The sequence below is a fragment of the Choristoneura fumiferana genome, chromosome 26 (genome assembly GCF_025370935.1).
Source record: "Choristoneura fumiferana chromosome 26, NRCan_CFum_1, whole genome shotgun sequence".
Lineage (NCBI taxonomy): Eukaryota > Metazoa > Arthropoda > Insecta > Lepidoptera > Tortricidae > Choristoneura > Choristoneura fumiferana.
In genome coordinates this window covers 10,002,678-10,021,735 of record NC_133497.1, presented here as the reverse complement: position 1 = coordinate 10,021,735, position 19,058 = coordinate 10,002,678, and the positions used below count along the sequence as shown (strand labels likewise).

The window sequence follows — 19,058 nt, the reverse complement described above, 5'->3', positions numbered from 1 at the left end:
AGCATAACACAAACTTTACGAGCATCAGAAGTAAAAAAAAAATTTACTGACAATTATTTGATTATTGATTAACTATAAATAACTGAGAGCCGTGGTGGCCTAGTGGTTTGACCTATCGCCTCTCAAACAGAGGGTCGTGGTTCAAACCCGGCTCGCACCTCTGAGTTTTCGAAATTCATGTGCGGAATTACATTTGAAATTTACCAGGAGCTATGCGGTGAAGGAAAACATCGTGAGGAAACCTTTACAAACCTGCGAAGCAATTCAATGGTGCGTGTGAAGTTCCCAATCCGCACTGGGCCCGCGTGGGAACTATGGCCCAAGCCCTCTTGTTCTGAGAGGAGGCCTGTGCCCAGCAGTGGGACGTATATAGGCTGGGATGATGATGATAAATAACTGACGGGTGAAATGACTGCCAGTATCTTGCGGGGCATTCTTGGCAATGGCGCTGGTAGTATAAAAAGGTGACACGAACGAGCCATTTGCGACCTACCTGCAGAAAAAAGATCTCTACCACTACACCGTAGCGTGCCATGACCGTCACAGTGTACTTTTAGGGTGTGATGGAGTTCTTAAACGTTTTTTTCCCCGCAGATATCCGGAAGATCTGGCGATGGAAGAGCCGGCAAAAAGCGAGGAATAAAAGAACAAAGACAAGACTAGATTCTGTGGAGACGGCAACAGATTATGAGAGATCTGCTCTGAAACGAACTGCAACCTTGCCACTCCGGTACCAGCCATAGACATCCACTGTAGGGATGGAGATTCTATCCAGAAAAGACGATCGAGGTCTGAAAAATGGATTCACAAAAATATCGAAATCGAAAATACAATATGAAACATAGATGCACTGAAAAATCAAAAAAACAGACCAGCGCTGGGAATCGAACCCAGGTCCTCAGCAGTTTTTTAGGGTTCCGGAGCCAAAATGGCAAAAACGGAACCCTTATAGTTTCGTCAAGTCCGTCTGTCTGTCTGTCTGTCTGTCCGTCCGTATGTCGCAGGCATTTTACTCGAAAACTACAGATGTTTTGTAAAAGCCGCTATTTAGTTATGCAGTTAAATTACAAAAATAAATATTTATAGGGGGGGCACTCCATACACGTAACAGAAATTGAAAAAAAAAAAAAAACATTTTTTTTTAACTCGCATCAACGTGTGGCACGTAGTTCGACAGACAGCTCTTTTGAAAAGATATTAAGGTTTCTCAAAAAAAAATTTGATTAAGTGCAGATTTCCGGAAATAATCGCTCCCAAAGTAGCAAAAGCTGTGTCCCCCTCTATCTTGTAAACCGTTTGTCCAAAAAATATGGAAAGGTAACGCTTAATAAATAATTTCAACGAAAATTTGTTTCAACATGATCGGATATACCGTTTTGAGTTATTGCCGAAAAACTGCGCTTCTCAACAAAAGGACGTAAGTGCCGTGAAGATACTTGTTATTTTTTTGTGATGGCTACGGAACCCTATTTTGGGCGTCCGACACGCGTTATTAATTAGAAAGCTATCTATTTCAGCAGATGAACTATAGATGGCGCTGTATCGAACATTCATACTATTATGGTTGATGCCACTATAAAACAATAATTCTAAGATGCGACTAATATAACGTTACAGTAACATATAACGTTGTAGGCTAAAAGCCTTGAGAATCCAATTTCCTTTCATAACTAGTCGATTAAGTTGACAAAGACGTCACGTCATAATTAGCCATATAAAATCTATAGGAGAGACGTGTTTTAACACTTTCGACCCCGGCAACGATCCAGTAAGCTCTTACGTTGTGAATACGCACATCCCACAGCAGTCACTTCTATGCCAGTGACACGTATACGTGTCACAGACGTAATACATTCCGGTGCCAGTGACACGTCTGTGACTTTTTAGTTCTTACTCCTATGCCAGTGACACGCATGTCGTGTCAAAATAATTCGTATCGCCTAAAGCACAGAATATATAATAGTAGGTACTGGCATACAGAATGGACACGCTCCGCCCCGCACCGGTTCGAGTTACCCCACCCCTCAAGCGCAGATTGTAGGAAAACCGTAGGAAAGCAGTCGGGCGCGCAACGCGATGTATGTCGGCCGCACCGTCGCACGGCACTAAGTTCGGGAGCAATAACTTTGCGAAATGGTGATATACTGTGCATTGTATGGGTGTTTGTCAACAGCCAAAGATAAGAAAAGGAGTTCATTGCTCGGCTCGGTGGCCGTGAGTCCGCGAGCAAGCGCCAACTTGTCAGTGGGCGCGCGAGAAATTGAGGTTCCTACCCTGCCTACTTCCTTTTCTTAATAATAATGCTTTCTAAAAGTATCGCGATTAATACGACATGAAATAACTAATAGGTACCGAATAATTAGTTCAAGTTTGTAGTCATATATTTATTGTAATGTAAAATAATAATGCTTAAATACATAGACAGACACATTTTAAGTAGGTTTAAATAAAAATATATGATTAACGATTACATTTATTTACACATTTAAGCCATACCTACATACCCTATAGTACTAGGGTTTTGCGATAGTCAGCCCTGTGTGTCTTACGCACACATTGACGCGTGTACAGACGTCGTCGTGCCTATGTAGATTCCAGAACGCGTATTTTGTATGGCGTGTCCGCCCTGTGCCTAAAGGCTGGCATGATTCGATTTGTAGCATTCGAACATGGCGGATTTAGACGATATCTAATTTTGCTATTTCTGTTTCTTTGGCTAGTTGAATTATAATTTTGATAGTGTTTTATGCGACGATTAACCTTAACAGTGAACAGTGATCACAAAATTCTATATTGCTCTCGTGTCTGACATTTTTTAATGCGCAAGTTGTCTCCGCGTGGTTTCAGGAATTTTGCTATCAAGTTGCAAAAACTACAATCACCGTACAACATGCGTAAGAAGAATATATTTATCTATAATTTAACTGACATTGGCCCAAGACTTATGAATGAACTAAAATAATTTCCTTGCTCACCCGCGACCTTACGATAGCTAAGCTTCTGCAAAATATGCGTGTTCATGCAGTTCCTCCACCTCCACAGTTAGACACAACAACAACTGGTAGCATGGTGTACGGTTGTGTCACTCTGAAGATGAGCTCTGGTTGAGTTCGAAACGCGTCAGTGTAGTGTGGTGGTGGTGATAGATGGGTTTGTGTGATTTGTGCGTGTTCTTACAGTGTGGAGGTGGAGGAACTGCATGAACACGCATATTTTGCATAAGCTTAGCTATCGTAAGGTCGCGGGTGAGCAAGGAAATTATTTTAGTTCATTGATATGGACCTCCGCAAAGTAACGCCTGATTCAATAAATTATCCAAGACTAATGGCCGCCATTAAGAGGAATAAATAAATAAAGGCTGGCATAGCGTAAGAGCTTAGCAGAACGTTGCCGGAGCCGAATGTGGCGATCCAGTAAGCTCTTACCCAAGGCATAGAGCATGAGCATATCCCACAGCGGTCACAAATACGTGTCAGGCGTAGGAGTAAGGACTAAAAAAGTCACAAACGTGTCACTGAGGCGGAACGTGTTAACAGCCTATAACAAGTATGGATTGCTATTGCCCTATTGCTATTGATGGATTCAAATGAAGCATGTGTAGGTACATATTAACAAAATTCAAAAATACGTCATATATAGAAACAGAAATATATTGTTATATATAATGTAATAACATATCTTTATTCTATTAATATATCTTCAAAGTAATAATACTGTTTTAAACGCTCTCTACTCTAGTACACGCACAAACACACACACACACACACACACACACACACACACACACACACACACACACACACACACACACACACACATACACACTAGTGATGTAACAAATGTCATTTTTCGAACAATCGCGAATGGGAATATTCGTTCTGGCGCCAAATTGTCTATGGCAGTCTCGTTCGAACGAAGTGCGTTCTGTTTGTATTTTGTTCCGAGAATTACCGAGTTTATACGAACGCATCGCGAAGTAAATAAATAAATACTTAATACCAAATGGTTAAGTGAAAACTGATAATGTGATTACAAGGTTAAGGTATTTTTTTTTGTATAAAAACAAAATGTAAATAAATGTATGTAAATGTATTTTGATTTAATTAACCTACTTTTATCTAATAATTGTATTTTTTTCTGATATTCATATTCGCAAAACATTCGCAGAAATTTTGCGAATGCGAATATTCGTTACATCACTAATACACACATAGACACACACGCACACGCGTTGCTTTTCTATTCTCCTAACGCCCAGAGTCCTTTATAAAGGACTTATTGTAATTTTAAATCAAACTATCATAAAATTATAAACAAACTGATGTTGATAAATCGAAAATTTGACTTTGGCCTTAGGAAGTTAAATAGGGTACATTTATAGTTAATTTTATTAGTGAAATTGTTTTAAGTAACAGTTGTAAGTTTCAAATGTTATTATTAGTAACAAATTTAATCAATGTTCTATAACAGTTTATAAATAAATGAATTGTTCAATTATATGACGTTTTATTCACCGACTCGAAAGGGGTTTTTGAAATTGTTGAAATTATTTATTAAAAACCGACTGGTTTTGGGTTTTACAAGTTTGACACTAATGTTTGCCAGTGGTTTTGCATTGTATGTAATTGATTCTATTCTGCAAGTGCAATAGTACACTCTTTGGAGAAATTGCAATAGTAAATCGTGTAAATCAAATCGGCCTAGCGGGTAGCGGGTGACACTGACACTGACACCATTATATATTCTGTGCTGTGCTGACACTCTTTCCCAAGTTTACCGGCCCGGATAACACCGACATGGAAATACCGGCCCTGTTTTTTGTGTAAACGCCGATACAAACTGACAGCAGCTTCAATGGGCGAATACACGAAAAACAGGGACGGTATTTTCATTCCGGTATTATCCGGGCCGGGAAAGAGTGTCACCCGGGCTACGGCACATAATAAATAAATAAAAAATGCTATTAGGCTGCCAATCTATTAAGAATTCCCCAAATAATAAGGGATCTTGTTTACGTCAATTGGATATTTTAGTGCCTAACTGTTTGAGGAAAATTCTGGGTTTACTGTCATTACTTTAGTAACTGAAACATGGATAGTAGGTATGTAAAAATTGTGAAGTTTTGATTCACTACGTGACTTGCAAGACTTAATTTAGTTCTTTTTTATTTATTTCTGTTAATTATTGTATGTATTATATTTGTTTGTTTATAAATAAAAAGACAATAAAAGTAAGAAATGTTACCTACTACAAAAGTTAGTAATACAGCATTAATTAATTTCTCTTGCTCACGTTATTCGTAGATTTACTTGTTGTCACTAACAAACTACATTTATGTATTTTAGTAATTAGAAATTGAAAATTAATTTAATTTAAATTATTTATCCCCTAATTTCACTAGACTTTCGGAGAATTCAAAATTTTACCACTGGCAACACTTTGTCCCTTTTTGGGGGATTCACTAACCATTATTCCCGCCAAAAGTGACATTTGAACGTGGCATTTTGACATATATCCTCTCCCCCTTTCACTACGTGCCTTCGCCGCTGTTAGCCGTGTTTTTTGTTTAAATATTAAAATCTTTGTGTTTTAAAATAAAATTAGTTCAATTAATATAATACGTTCGTTATTGCTGTTAAAATACCAAGTATTTTATTAAGAACGGCTTTAAAATGAATACTGAATCAAAACTAAACAAAGCAAACGAGTACATCAGCAGAGCTAAGGAAGCTTTTGCAGCAGGAGATGCTGAAAAAACAGAAAAATATCTATTAAAAGCTGAAAAATTGCATCCCAGCGAGCGGACGAAGAAGTTTTTGGAAAAGGTGAGGGCTGCGAGAGGCTCTGGAGATGCCCAGAAGCCACCGCCAAGGAGTAGCAGTTCTGAGGAGTTGGAGAACAGAGCGCCAAGACAGGAGACGACAGAACCAAGCTACTCACCGGAGCAGCTGAAAGCAGTCCAAAGTATTTTGCAGTTGAAAGACTATTACGAAATTCTGGGTAAGTTCATTAAACAAATTAATGAAATATCCCACTGTGAAGTAATAAAACTAATAATCTGGAATAAAAAATGAGAGTAAAATACCTACTACAAAATAACAAACGGGAATCTTTCATTGCACCCCGGAACTAGCCTATATTCTATTAATTTGTCTGTTGCACAATCCAACGGCAGGCGAAAGAACATTGAAGTAGTATATATTTTGTCTGATGCACTTACTTAGGGCTGCCATCCGTCCGGGTTTCCCCGGATTTGTCCTAGTTTAAAGGGCGTCTGGGGAGCGTCTGGGCGGGGTTTCATTTGTAGTCCGGGTTTGAAAATATTTCTGATTTTTAGACCAATGCAATTAGAATTTATCGAAGAATTAATTTCCAGCAAGCTGTAAATCGTTTTATAAGGATCTTATTTGATTGGCCTATATTTTATTATACCTACTGACCAAGTTTAATAAAAACCTAAACCTGTTGACATGTCCGGGTTTTGGGCTCCAAAATCCGGGGGTTTCACGCGTCTTGTCCTGGTAGCCAAATTTTAGAGATGGCAGCCCTCCACTTACTTATTAATTGCTCTTAGTACAAACTTTCAAAGAATGGCCTGTTAGTGGACACTCAAGACAGTAAAACTTGTATAATGTTTTAGAATGACATTGAGAGATACATGCAAAAGGTTGTCCATAGTAAGTATTCGCCTGCTGTTGGAACAGATTATGGATAGAAACTTTATTCACATTATAGGGCTAATAGTCTTTATTCACTACAATATTAACTTGAAACATGCATTAACAATAAAGTTCATTTGTAATATGTTGCATTGCATCATATTTAGGACATTTACATCAGATGTGGTTAACTTGGAATAATTATGACACACTGGATTTATCTGTTAATATGTCTACATAAAATATACCCTGTTATTACTATGAATTAAGGTCTTCGATTGATTCATGTCTACTCTAGATAAGTAGTGTATTTTGAAGGTTGATTCAGACACAGGCACAGTGTTGTAACTAACCTCCGATGTTCATAAACACTAGTTGAGCTTTTGAACTTTTCATTTCTCAGTCTTTATGTGTGATTGGATCCCTGAATTTATTATAAAGTCAAAACCTTTACAACGGACTTGGAAGGACAGCAATATTTGGTTGTTAAACACAGTTGGTTGTTATAACAATATAATACAACTACTTTTGTGTTGTAATATAATTTATTTATTTTAATTTGGTTTGCGATACAGAAAACATTTTGTTGTATTTTACTTGTGTCAATATACGTTTTTTAACTGTTTGATCCCAGCCGTGTATGTGTTGTGGAAATAAAGTTTTTTATATATATATCTATCTATCTATCAGGGGCTGCCCTGAGCAAAATCATATTTTTTATACAAATAGCTGTATTTGTATAAAAAATATGATGTTTGCTTTCAACTGGGTGTTTAATAAATGTATTTAATTAAGTATGTATCTAAATATAATGACCCGGATAACTCACGTCTTAAATCGAGTTTGCTCCGAAGACGAAGGCTACGGATTAGCCCGAAACATGTCGAGCTAAACTCGATTTAAGACGTGAGTTATCCAGGTCATTATATTATTATTTATTATTATTATTTATTATTATTATTATTATTATATTATTTAAGTATGTTCCGTTGCCAACAAGTATGTTTATGCGTAGGCAACAGAAGCCTTCATCCATCAACAGTGTGATTAACATGGACTCTGGCCAGCAAAAGCGTCCACGAAAAACCACGGCCAATTAAAAAAAATGAGGCTGACAACACTTGTTGTACACTGATTAAACAATGTTGATATTTAGATAATAATATTATTTAAATTTTCCAGATATTAAATTATACTCGGGACTCTTCAAGCTGCATCAAAATTGATATAGTAATGTGTGAAAGTTGATGATGCACTTTAGGAGTCCCTTGGTAAATTTTATGACCTTGTCAGTGCCCATTTACGAACAGTCCAGACGCATCAATTTGGACAAAATTGTCATTGAATAATATCTTCTAACTTTGCATTTTGAGGGTGGTAGGAGGTTGAATTAAACAAAAAATAATTTATTTATTTCTTATAGCAGAAGTATCAAAATTATCTAAGCCGGGCTAGAATGACAATGTCAATTTTGACAGTCTCAAAAATGATACCAGATTAAAGTTTCGTAAACAATGCGTGGACAACTTTCGCTGGCCAGTCTTGTGGTAGTGAATGGTCCTTACCTTATCCTCTATGTTTGCAGGTGTACCTACAGATGCTACCGAGGCTGACATCAAGAGGGCGGTCAAGAATATTGCTCGGGAGGTCCATCCTGACAAGAATCCAGCGCCTGGAGCCACTGACGCTATGAAAGTAAGGATTATTCCGACCTGTTACCACTGGTAACTAGGGGGAATAAAAATTCCCATCTGTTACCACTAAAGTAATTGGTGGTAACAACTGGGATTTTTTTCCCAGTAGTTACCACCAAGTTCTTTAGTAAGTATGAGATGGGAAAAAATCCAATTAGTTACCATCAACTTCATTTTAATTTTCAGCAGTTTATTGTCAACATATTAAAAAAGGTTCTATTCTATTCAATATTTATGGAGCCATTTAACCTTATCGCGAATATTTTTCCTATCTGTTGCCACTAAAGTAATTCCCAGAAAAAATGTCAGTAGTTAGTTACCACTGAGTACTTTAGTGTTAACACATGGGAAAAAAAATCCCAGCTGTTACCACTGGTAAAAATTGGTGGTAACAGGTGGGAATAACCCGAAAGTAAGCATCAGCGGTCAGCCATATGGTGAAATGATGATAATATGGTATTTGACGAAAAAAAGTGACGTCTAAGTTGTTCTGTTGGAGCAGAATCATTTTTGTACCACTTGCTTTAATATGAGATTTAGATGAAATTTGAAATACTTATGTAAGTCCGGTGACAATGCATATAATATAATATATACCTATATATGTCGGCGGCCGATCGTAAAATCCGCCAGATCACGAAATTCCTAGGCATATCATGAAATGGCGCCAGCGACCGGCGAAGTACCAGGAAGATCTGCCTGAACTGGCCAAATCATGAAATGGCGGCGTTTCATGATATGCCTAGGAATTTCATGATTTATCTAAACGTCACTAGGCAAATCGTTAAACGGTAAGTTTTGAACGATATGGCGGATGTCCCTTAGCCAATTCATGAAATGGCGCCATTTTGTTTGCCTAGGAATTTTGTGATCTGGCGGATTTTACGATCGGCCGCCATAGCTGTTTATAGCTGTTGTCGCTGCGTAGAAGTATGAAATATAGATTACTTCCTAATTGCCGTTTAGGAGGAGTTTGGTTACACTGTGACGTGAGTTTTATATATTAGGTATATAATCAGAATCTCGGAAACGACTCCAACGTATATTGTATTGTATATTATCCCACGGGAACGCATTAACGGGATAAGTATCTTACGTCTCAATGCACATCTTTGTCTATCTGTACGCAAAGTTTCATGGAAATCCGTTCAGCTGTTATTAATAATAATAATTTAGGGATGTTTGGTAGCAGGTAAGTAAAAGACCCTATTAGATTGGAGTTTAGAAGAAGAGAGTTTATTTACAAAAATGATCTAATATATACAAGTTTACATAGGCGCAATTCGCGAGGGTATCCGCGATCATAACCACGCCTCCAAAAGGAGGCGTGGTCTGCGAGCTAGCAGCTACAATAATATATCCTACTAATATTATAAATGCGAAAGTTTGTGAGTGAGTGAGTGAGTGAGTGAGTATGTTTGTTACTCTTTCACGCTGAAACGGCTGGACGGATTTGGATGAAATTTGGCGAAAAGTTAGTTTATAACCTGGATTAAAACATAGAATACTTTTTATCCCGGTATTCCCACGGGATAGGGATAAAATCTCGAAATAACAACCTCTGGGCTTAGAGTCATGAAATTTGGTATGTAGGTAGTTGGACGTCTGGAATAACAGATAGGTGACTTTTTGATTCGATATTCCCACGGGATACCTAGGGATAAAATCTTGAAATAACAACCGCAGGACCAAGAGCCATGAAATTTAGTATGTAGATAGCTGGGCCTCTGGAATAACACATAGGCTACTTTTTATCCCGATATTCCCCCGGGATAGGGATAAAATCTTGAAATATTAACCGCTGGGCTTAGAGTCATGAAATTTGGTTTGTAGGTAGCTGGACGTCTGGAATAACACGTAAGGGACTTTAAGACTCGATATTCCCACGGGATACTTAGGGATAAAATCTCGAAATAACAACCACTGGGTTTAGAGCCATGAAATTTGGTATGTAGGTAGCTGAACCTCTGGAATAACACATAGGCTAATTTTTATCCCGATATTCCCCCGGGATAGGGATAAAATCTTGAAATAATAACCGCTGGGCTTAGTCATGAAATTTAGTATGTAGGTAACTGGACGTCTGAAATAACACGTAAGGGACTTTTTGACTCGATATTCCCACGGGATACCTAGGGATAAAATCTCTAAATAACAACCACTGGGCTTAAAGCCATGAAATTTGGTATGTACGTAGCTGGACCTCTGCAATAACACAATCTATTTTTACCCCGATATTCCCACGGGATAGGGATAAAATCTTGAAATATTAACCGCTGAGCTTAGAGTCATGAAATTTGGTATGTAGGAAGCTGGATGTCTAGAAAAACACATGGACGACTTTTTGAACCGATATTACCACGGGATACCTAGGAATAAAATGTCGAAATACCAACCGCTAGGCTTAGAGGCATGATATTTGGATGTAGGTAGCCGTATGTCTGGAATAACACATAAGTACGCTACTTTTTATCCCGATATTCCCACGGTATAGTTTTGTAACTAAGGGACCCCATACATCCCTGTATTATTATTATTATTATTTCGTCTTTTTTTCTTTAATTGTATACTGTAGTTTATAAGTATTTTATTTGTAATTATTTTATTTAGAAAAAATGACTTTCTGCCAAGTTTCTTGCGACGCATTCTGCTTGGCAATGATGGTCTTTCCGAAAGCGCTGGTAGTATAAAAAATGACGTGTAAAAGTGCTCATTGCGGCCTATTTACTGATTTGAATTTGAATTTGGATAGGGAAAAATTTTGAAACTTCAGCACTGGTTTAGAGTCTTGAATTTTGTACAGTTATTCACAACACAACCTCAATGAAGACCACGATATAAATATTGGAAATTTCTAGGGGAATTTGTAAAATCCCGAAAATTTCAATTGCAGCTACCACACCGAATAGTTTACGCGTGCGAAGCCGCGGGTAAAAGCTAGTATATATATATATATATATATATATATATATTTTTTTTATTCGACTGGATGGGAAACGAGGAAGTGGGTCTCCTGATGGTAAGAGATCACCACCGCCCATAAACATCTGCAACGCCAGGGGTATTGCAGATGCGTTGCCAACCTAGAGGCCTAACATGGAATACCTCAGGTGCCAGTAAGACTTACTTGTATCTTGGTGGTTAAATATATCGGCGCATGCACTCTATTATTAAGATACTAGCGTTTACCCGCGGCTTCGCACGCGTAAATCATTACATACAGCAGTTGAATTGAAATTCCGGGCCAAATTTCATGACAGCGGTTTTAAGCCCAGCGGTTGTTATTTCGAGATTTTATCCCTATCCCGTGGGAATATCGGGATAAAAAGTAGCCTGTGTTATTTCAGATATACAGCTATCTACGTACCAAATTTCATGACTCTAAGCCCAGCGGTTATTAGTTCGAGATTTTATCCCTATCCCGTGGGAATATCGGGATAAAAAGTAGCCTGTGTGTTATTTCAGATATACAGCTATCTACGTACCAAATTTCATGACTCTAAGCCCAGCGGTTATTAGTTCGAGATTTTATCCCTATCCCGTGGGAATATCGGGATAAAAAGTATCCTATGTTTTAATCCAGGTTATAAACTATCTTTTTGCAAAATTTCATCCAAATCCTGGCTGGACAGCCGTTTCAGCGTGAAGAAGTAACAAACATACTCACTCACTCACAAAGTCACTCACTCCCTCACTCACAAACTTTCACATTTATAATATTAGTAGGATTAGAGATCATGTTTCGATATCTGATGGACACTGCCTATTAAAAACCTATTTTTCACTTCTCATGCTCGTAAAGTGGTGTTTATGCTGGATCTAGGTGACATAAGTAAAATAACTTTTTATGCTCTAGTGCATAAAGTAAAATCTTCGTCTAAGACCAAGGCAATCAGGTTTAAACAGCCACAAACAAAGAAGTTTCTACATATCCATACTAATATTATAAATGCGAAAGTGTGTGTTTGTGTGTATGTTTGTCCGTCTTTCACGCCGTAACGGAGCGACGGATCGACGTGATTTTTGGCATAGAGATAGTTTATAAGCCCGAGAGTGACATAGGCTACTTTTCATCCCGGAAAAATGCACAGTTCCCAAAGGGTACAGCGTGCGATAACCGAATACCACGCGGGCGGAGCCGCGGGCAAAAGCTAGTATTTTTTAATAATTTTTAATTTATATAAAACTAAAATCAATCAAAATAGATCAACAAAACTAAAAAAATATAATTATATAATGATGCATGAACAATAAAAGGTACATAGTAAGTTAACAATTGTTTCCAATGTTGATATTTCATTTTCTCGCCATCTAAATGAAAAGCAGTGTAATACTCGAGCATTAAACCCATTTTCCCCTCGACGTATCTATCCACCCTCGCCGAGACGGCTCAGGTGGCTAAATTAACGTCTCGGGTAAAATTACTCGTTTTATGCTCTTGTTGTACAATCTATTTTTAAAGAACCGTCGTTTAAAGGCTGTGAATAACGCGGGGGCGGTGCTGCTTGTGCCCAAGTCGCGGCTGGAGTACGACCGGCGGCGCCGTGACGCGCTCCGCGACCTCAGCTCCGAGGAGATGTTCAAAACCTTCTTCGACCCCGACAGTGAGTGCAACTAATGAGGGCTATCGCGTATGAATTCGCCGCTAGAGGCGCTAGTGTAGCGTGATGTCTCCGAAATGTCAAATCTCATAGTTTTTGGGTGAGCTACGCGGGTTTATTTATAATTAGAATAATTTTGTGAATATTTTGCAATATCTGACATTAATTTTTAGATAGTTTTGTCTTTCGGAAACCTTTGTCTTCCCTTTTTTCCGAACAAAACGGGGACTATGCAACACTGTGGCATGCTCGATATTTTTATGGTACGGTTTTAAGATGTATAAAATATGATTTTAATCTAAACTTTGTTTTCACGCCCGTATTAACAGACTTAGTAGAAAGACATACTTAAAAACCTCACGCAACTGTGCGCCATCTAGTGAGACAAAAAACGATAGCCCTCATTTCAAGTTGATCGTTAAGCATTTATTCAACAGATCCTAAACAAAAAGATGTTGATCAATTTTAGAACGCATCCATTGGTTTCTACATTTTGTCGCGGTACGTCGGCAGCGCGGGTGGGTGACACTTTACCGGCCCGGATAACACCGACATGGAAATACCGACCCTGTTTTTTGTGTACTCGCCCTTGGCCATAGAAACTGAAAGGAGCTTCTATGGGCGTGTACACGAAAAATAGGGTCGGTATTTCCATCACGGTATTATCCGGACCGGGAAAGAGTGTCACCCGCGCGGGGAATTTCCTCATTTTGTTTATTGACTCATTTTATTTTGGCTATTCTGTCTATTGAAAATTCTATGGCCCGATCTTTAAACTTTGATGATGTTATAGACACTTGCTGAGCAGAAAGCTCGAAGAAAAGATTTTTCTTAATAAATATCTAATTGACAAGATTTCAGATTTCTAAGACTATAATTTGATTCGTTCTCTGTATTCTGGTTGGAAAGAGAAAGACGCTGATATTTTAAAAAAAATCGCTACGATTATTAATGAATTTATAAAAAAAAAATTAAGATGTGCTTATTCTAAAAGGGCATAACTCCGAAACTACCACACAATAGATCCATTACTTTTGTCTAGTCTCTATTAAAAAAAAAGATCACGTAAATCTGACGTAGAAGTTGTCAAAATTCAAAATTATGAGGAGCAAAAAGCAAAGGAATCATATCTATTCTGTGGTAGTGTTGGCAAATTCAGATATATATATATATTTTTTGTATTTTTTTAAATATGGAGAAATAAATTATAATAAATATTTTCCCATGTTCAGGAGGCAAAACTCTTTCGATTCCTGTAGTAATTTACAGGTGTTCAAAAAATGAAATCTTGTCAATTAATTAAATTTCATTGTATGCCGCAAAATCATTATGCATGCGGGCAAAAGCTAGTATTATAATTATGTTTCCTATACAGGTCTGCCCACGCTGGAGCAGACGATGCCGTGGCTGCTGGGGGCCGCGGGGGTGGCTTTGGTGGGCGTCGGTGCTTACGCCCTCTACTCCGCCTTCCAGGAGGTAAGTCTCCGCCGAGGGTGATTCTATTTACCGGCCCGGATAATACCGACATGGAAATACCGACCCGAGGGCTTACGCAAAGCTCTGCGCAGGGGGCGACACTAGCGCAGTCCTCCATGACAACGTCAGTTTTTTATTTATTTATTCCTCTTAATGGCGGCCATAAGGCTTGGGCCAATGTCAGTTAAATTAAAGATAAATAATATTCTTCTTATGCATGTTGTACGGTGATTGTAGTTTTTGCAACTTGATAGCAAAATTCCAGAAACCACGCGGAGACCACTTGCGCATTAAAAAATGTCAGACACGAGAGCAATATAGAATTTTGTGATCACTGTTCACTGTTAAGGTTAATCGTCGCATAAAACACTATCAAAATTATACTTCAACTAGCCAAAGAAGCAGAAATACCAAAATTAGATATCGTCTACATCCGCCATGTTCGAATGCTACAAATCGAATCGACAACGTCAGTTCTCTTTATATTTTGTCGCCATGACAGATCATGACCAAAGAGTATTAGTACCTATAGAAATCATGATATATTTATTAGTAACACAATAACATGATATTTAAATCGATAGTAACGATAGAGCTATATTTCCAAAAAAATAATTGAAATTATATTATGCTATTATGGCATTTAAGATACTCAAAAAACTGTTTACGGTTTTGTGCTAGTGCTGCACTCTGACGGGAGAAAATTGCAGTAATATTCCTTATTTAAACATTTTGAAGTGAGCCAATCCACAATACTACTAGATGTCGTAGTAAAAGCAGAATTTAACAGCCTTGGAAGGTTAACGCATTCACTGCCAGCGACGCACATATGCGTTTTCGGAACTTGGCCCAGCGCCGCTGTCATAATTGTTCATACATTTTGAACGCACATGTGCGTCGGTGGCACCTGTGGAAGTCAGGTAGCAGTGAATGCGTTAACTTAACATAGATTATCGACTCTATTTCTTTACACAATAGACTAAATATACTAACAGAATAATGGCAAGCAAAACGTGTTTTGCTACTCGTACCATTTCATACATGTGGAACATAGTTTCTGAAACTGATGTGGAAAACAATGCAAGTACTTATACAGTCATAAAAAGTACAATCAGCAAAAGCTTATATTCAAAATGTTTTTTTAATAAAAATTGATTCTACCTCTGCGACGCCCACGATTTATAATTAGGTATATTTGCCGAAACGGTAATTTGGAAAAAAATGTTGGACATTTACTCTAACGCTGTTGCCCGCAGATATCCGGGAGGTCAGTCGACGAAGGAAGAGAAGGCAAAAAGCGTACAATAAAAGAACAGAGACAAGCCTAGACACCCTGTGAACACAGCAACAGTCTAAAGCAGTGTTTTTCAAACTTTTTCATATCGCGAATCTGAGCCTAAAGGTTACACCGGGTGTGGCCTGTAATACGAACAAAAAATTAAAACATAGATCGTCCGCGTCAAACTGAACACTTTTAAAAATAATGAATAATTGTCCCTGATTCGTCGTACGTTATCCTGTTTCTTCGGATTCCTGTTTCGTCGGATTTTCAATATCAAATGAAACTATGCAATTACCGTGACTACTTTTGTATTTGAACGAATCTTCCTTTCTGATAAATACTGGTTTACTGCATGATAGATTTGATTTTATATAGATAATTTCGACGAAACAAGAATACGATGAATCAGGAATGCGATGAAACAGGAATCCGACGAAACAGTAATACGTCGAATCAGGAACAATTCAATCAATGTTTTAAAATATATAAATGAATTTTATTTTTATTTCATTTTTCTAGAATTTTTATACCGTACAACGGCTAAACCTGGCAAAATTGTCCTCCAATTGACAGAGCTATATTTAAAAAAAACAACATGTAAATGAATTAAATTCATTGTGACCTATTTTGACCCCCCACGTTAAAAGAGGGGTGTTATGCTTGACGCCAATGTGACGGCTGTTTGTGGTATATAGCTCTGAAACGGATGGACCAATGTTGATGCGGCTTTTTTAAACGTTTGGTAGCTATTTTTGATAAGAATCGGTTCAGCCGTTTTCGAGGCACTAAAGTTTGAAATGATAATGTAGGGGATTTTTCAAGTTTTCTAAGTTGCATAGATAATTAAAAACAATATGATTACGTGAATCGATGTATCTGTATTATTAACACATTCACTGCCACCGACGCACATATGCGTTTTCGGAACTTAATCCAGTGCAGCTGTCATAATTATTCATACATCTTGAACGCACATGTGCGTCGGCGGCACCTGTGGAAGTCAGGTGGCAGTGAACGCGTTAACAGGGTCCCTGTCCCGAAGCAATGTGCAGCGGTCTTTTGACACCCCATACAAATGATAAAGTAATGTAATATCTCCAATGTAATGTCCCCGCAGTAATTTTCATGGGTTATCTAAATGTGGCTTAAGAATAATAGTATTTTATGCAACTGTATCGTAATAGGGGTCCTTAAAACACGAGTGTGGGTTTATGACACGAGGCGTAGCCGAGTTTCATAATAGGGTCACATGAGTGTTTTAAGGCCTAATTACGTACAGTTGCATACAATATTTTATCTATATATCCATATATTAAATCCTCTATCATGTGTTCCGCGAACCATTGAGAATGACCTGCATTAACTCTAACTAGGTAGGTATGTCTGCCCCACGAGCTGCGCCCGCGACGACCTGCTGCTGCACGTGGTCGCGGATACAGACTCCTGTATCGTAATGACGATACAGCCGTGTTCATATTAGAATCCAATGTCGTAATGCTGGTCATTACCTATGGTTTTTGAACGCATAATTGAGGATTTACTATATGGGTGTAGATAATAGTTATTTATGATACAAGTGCGGAAAGTAGGCAATTCCCAACGAGTGGCGGAGAACTTGAAACACGAGCGAAGCGAGTGTTTTGAGCCGGCACGAGTTGGGAATTTCCTACTTTCGACACGTATATCATACAACGTTTTACAATGCATTAAGCGAGGAAAAAAATCGAGGCAGTGACTACATCATTTATTTGCCATACTCCTTTTACTACAGTAGCAGGCAGTAGATATACATACCGATATGCACGCCAAACCAAAATCGTTAACGTATACACTTTATTAAACCATCTTTCATAACGATCATTGAGTCAGAAGATTAGAACAGCTACAGCTACTAATGATAGTAAAGGAGACTATGTTTAGTATCGTGATTTTTTATGATTAATTATTAGTCCTTTTTGCTTGACATTTTCCACACTTATATTGGCTAGTCCTTATCTCCTGCACGCTCCTATAATGCTAAATATCAGTGCAACCCGTGAATAAATCCGTGTAATAGTTAATTATCATCAAGTATATGTATTATGTATCTAATCTACCAGCTGTTAACAAAAAGTTACCGTAAATCTGAGATTTTTTAGCTTTGGAACTGTAAATTAATCAAAATTGGATCACTAATTCTAATAGATAAAAGCAAATAAATAAGAATAAGACATACCGGTAGATGTTATAATATCCATGTGTGTAGAAGTAGATTATTCTATCAATTTAAGATGTTTATTAACTTAGTTATGTATATTATAGTTCACGTATTTTGTTCAGCGTTGAGTTTGTCACTGACAATGTGTACTTCGTGAAGGACGTAAGGCGGCGTAAAGTCAGATATAAATTCATCATTTAAACTCTTCATTTTAATTTACTCATCAAAAATTAATTCACCGGACTGAACTTATGGACATTACTTTGGCGGGTTTCATGACAGGCGCGAACGGTTAACCATGATTGGTTCGTGCTACGTCGTGCGCGCGCACTGGAAGCTCATTGGTTAACTTTCGAGTGCGCGCGCTTGACGTCGCACGGTCCGAATTGGACTCAAGAATTTATTTCCTTTTTTTTCATAACTTTAGACGGAATTAAAATACGTGTTACATGAAAAAAAAAAATAACGTTCTCTTTTCTGTCGCGATTAATCTGTATTATCTTATCAGTAAATATTCAGTTGGTGCATCAAACGTTTTCTCATTTGTTCAAAGCCTAACTATAACGACTCTTTAGACTTATTTTTTAACAATAGTTTGGACATAGTTGGCAATTTAAAAAGTTACTTTACCGCACAAGTGCGGTAAGTAAAATCCATACAACTTTACGGCACACTTGTGGATGCGTGCAGGAATCTCTAATTTTCTATGGATATTTGACCCACGTCAAGAGGCACTTTCCGAGCACGTGCATTGTAAAAATAATTATAATACGTAATACAATTTATTATGTATCGAAAGAACAACTGTGTTATTTACATCATTGGCCATGAGGCACATACCCAGTAAAGTCATGCATGAGGCACATGTACCTCATGGGACAGGGAACCTGTTAAATACGTTTCAGGGCATTTTCACAAAAAAGTGTTACACTTTCTTCTTTTTTTTTCAATTTATGAAACATTATGGTTTCCCTGCTCAGAATTAAGAGCACAATCGATTGATAGTTGAAAAAAATGTCCCAAACAAAAATGACAGTTTTGTGCCGTATTTTTCATACACTGAGTATGTGGTGTTGTCACAAACGTAACTCATAACATTTTTTTTTTTTGAAAACGCCCTTCTACTACATGCAAGAAGGACTTTACCTA

General features: G+C 37.8%; 3 protein-coding genes across 4 annotated transcripts in view; 2 read left to right on the top strand and 1 right to left on the bottom strand.

Annotated features, from left to right (window-relative positions):
- Positions 1-2,340, top strand: part of LOC141442787 (dnaJ homolog subfamily B member 14-like) — a gene marked incomplete in the record, with an annotated part of 62,822 nt that extends 60,482 nt beyond the window's left edge. Inside the window, 1 exon segment of the mRNA XM_074107905.1 lies at positions 595-2,340. Within this exon segment, the coding sequence (XP_073964006.1) occupies positions 595-663 (69 nt within the window).
- The window catches only part of LOC141442754 (cytoplasmic dynein 2 intermediate chain 2-like), a 167,481-nt gene that overhangs the window by 140,160 nt on the left and 8,263 nt on the right, over positions 1-19,058 (bottom strand). The window lies entirely within an intron of this gene.
- LOC141442856 (dnaJ homolog subfamily B member 14-like) lies at positions 5,514-17,569 on the top strand. Of its 2 annotated transcripts, XM_074108000.1 has the most exons (5): positions 5,514-6,000; positions 8,245-8,354; positions 12,831-12,957; positions 14,330-14,430; positions 15,687-17,569. In XM_074108000.1, exons 1-5 carry the CDS (start codon positions 5,673-5,675, stop codon positions 15,756-15,758), a joined length of 738 nt encoding a protein of 245 aa, XP_073964101.1. In that variant the 5' UTR covers positions 5,514-5,672; the 3' UTR covers positions 15,759-17,569. The 2 variants fall into 2 exon arrangements, with proteins under 2 accessions (XP_073964101.1, XP_073964102.1); XM_074108001.1 differs by lacking the exon at positions 12,831-12,957.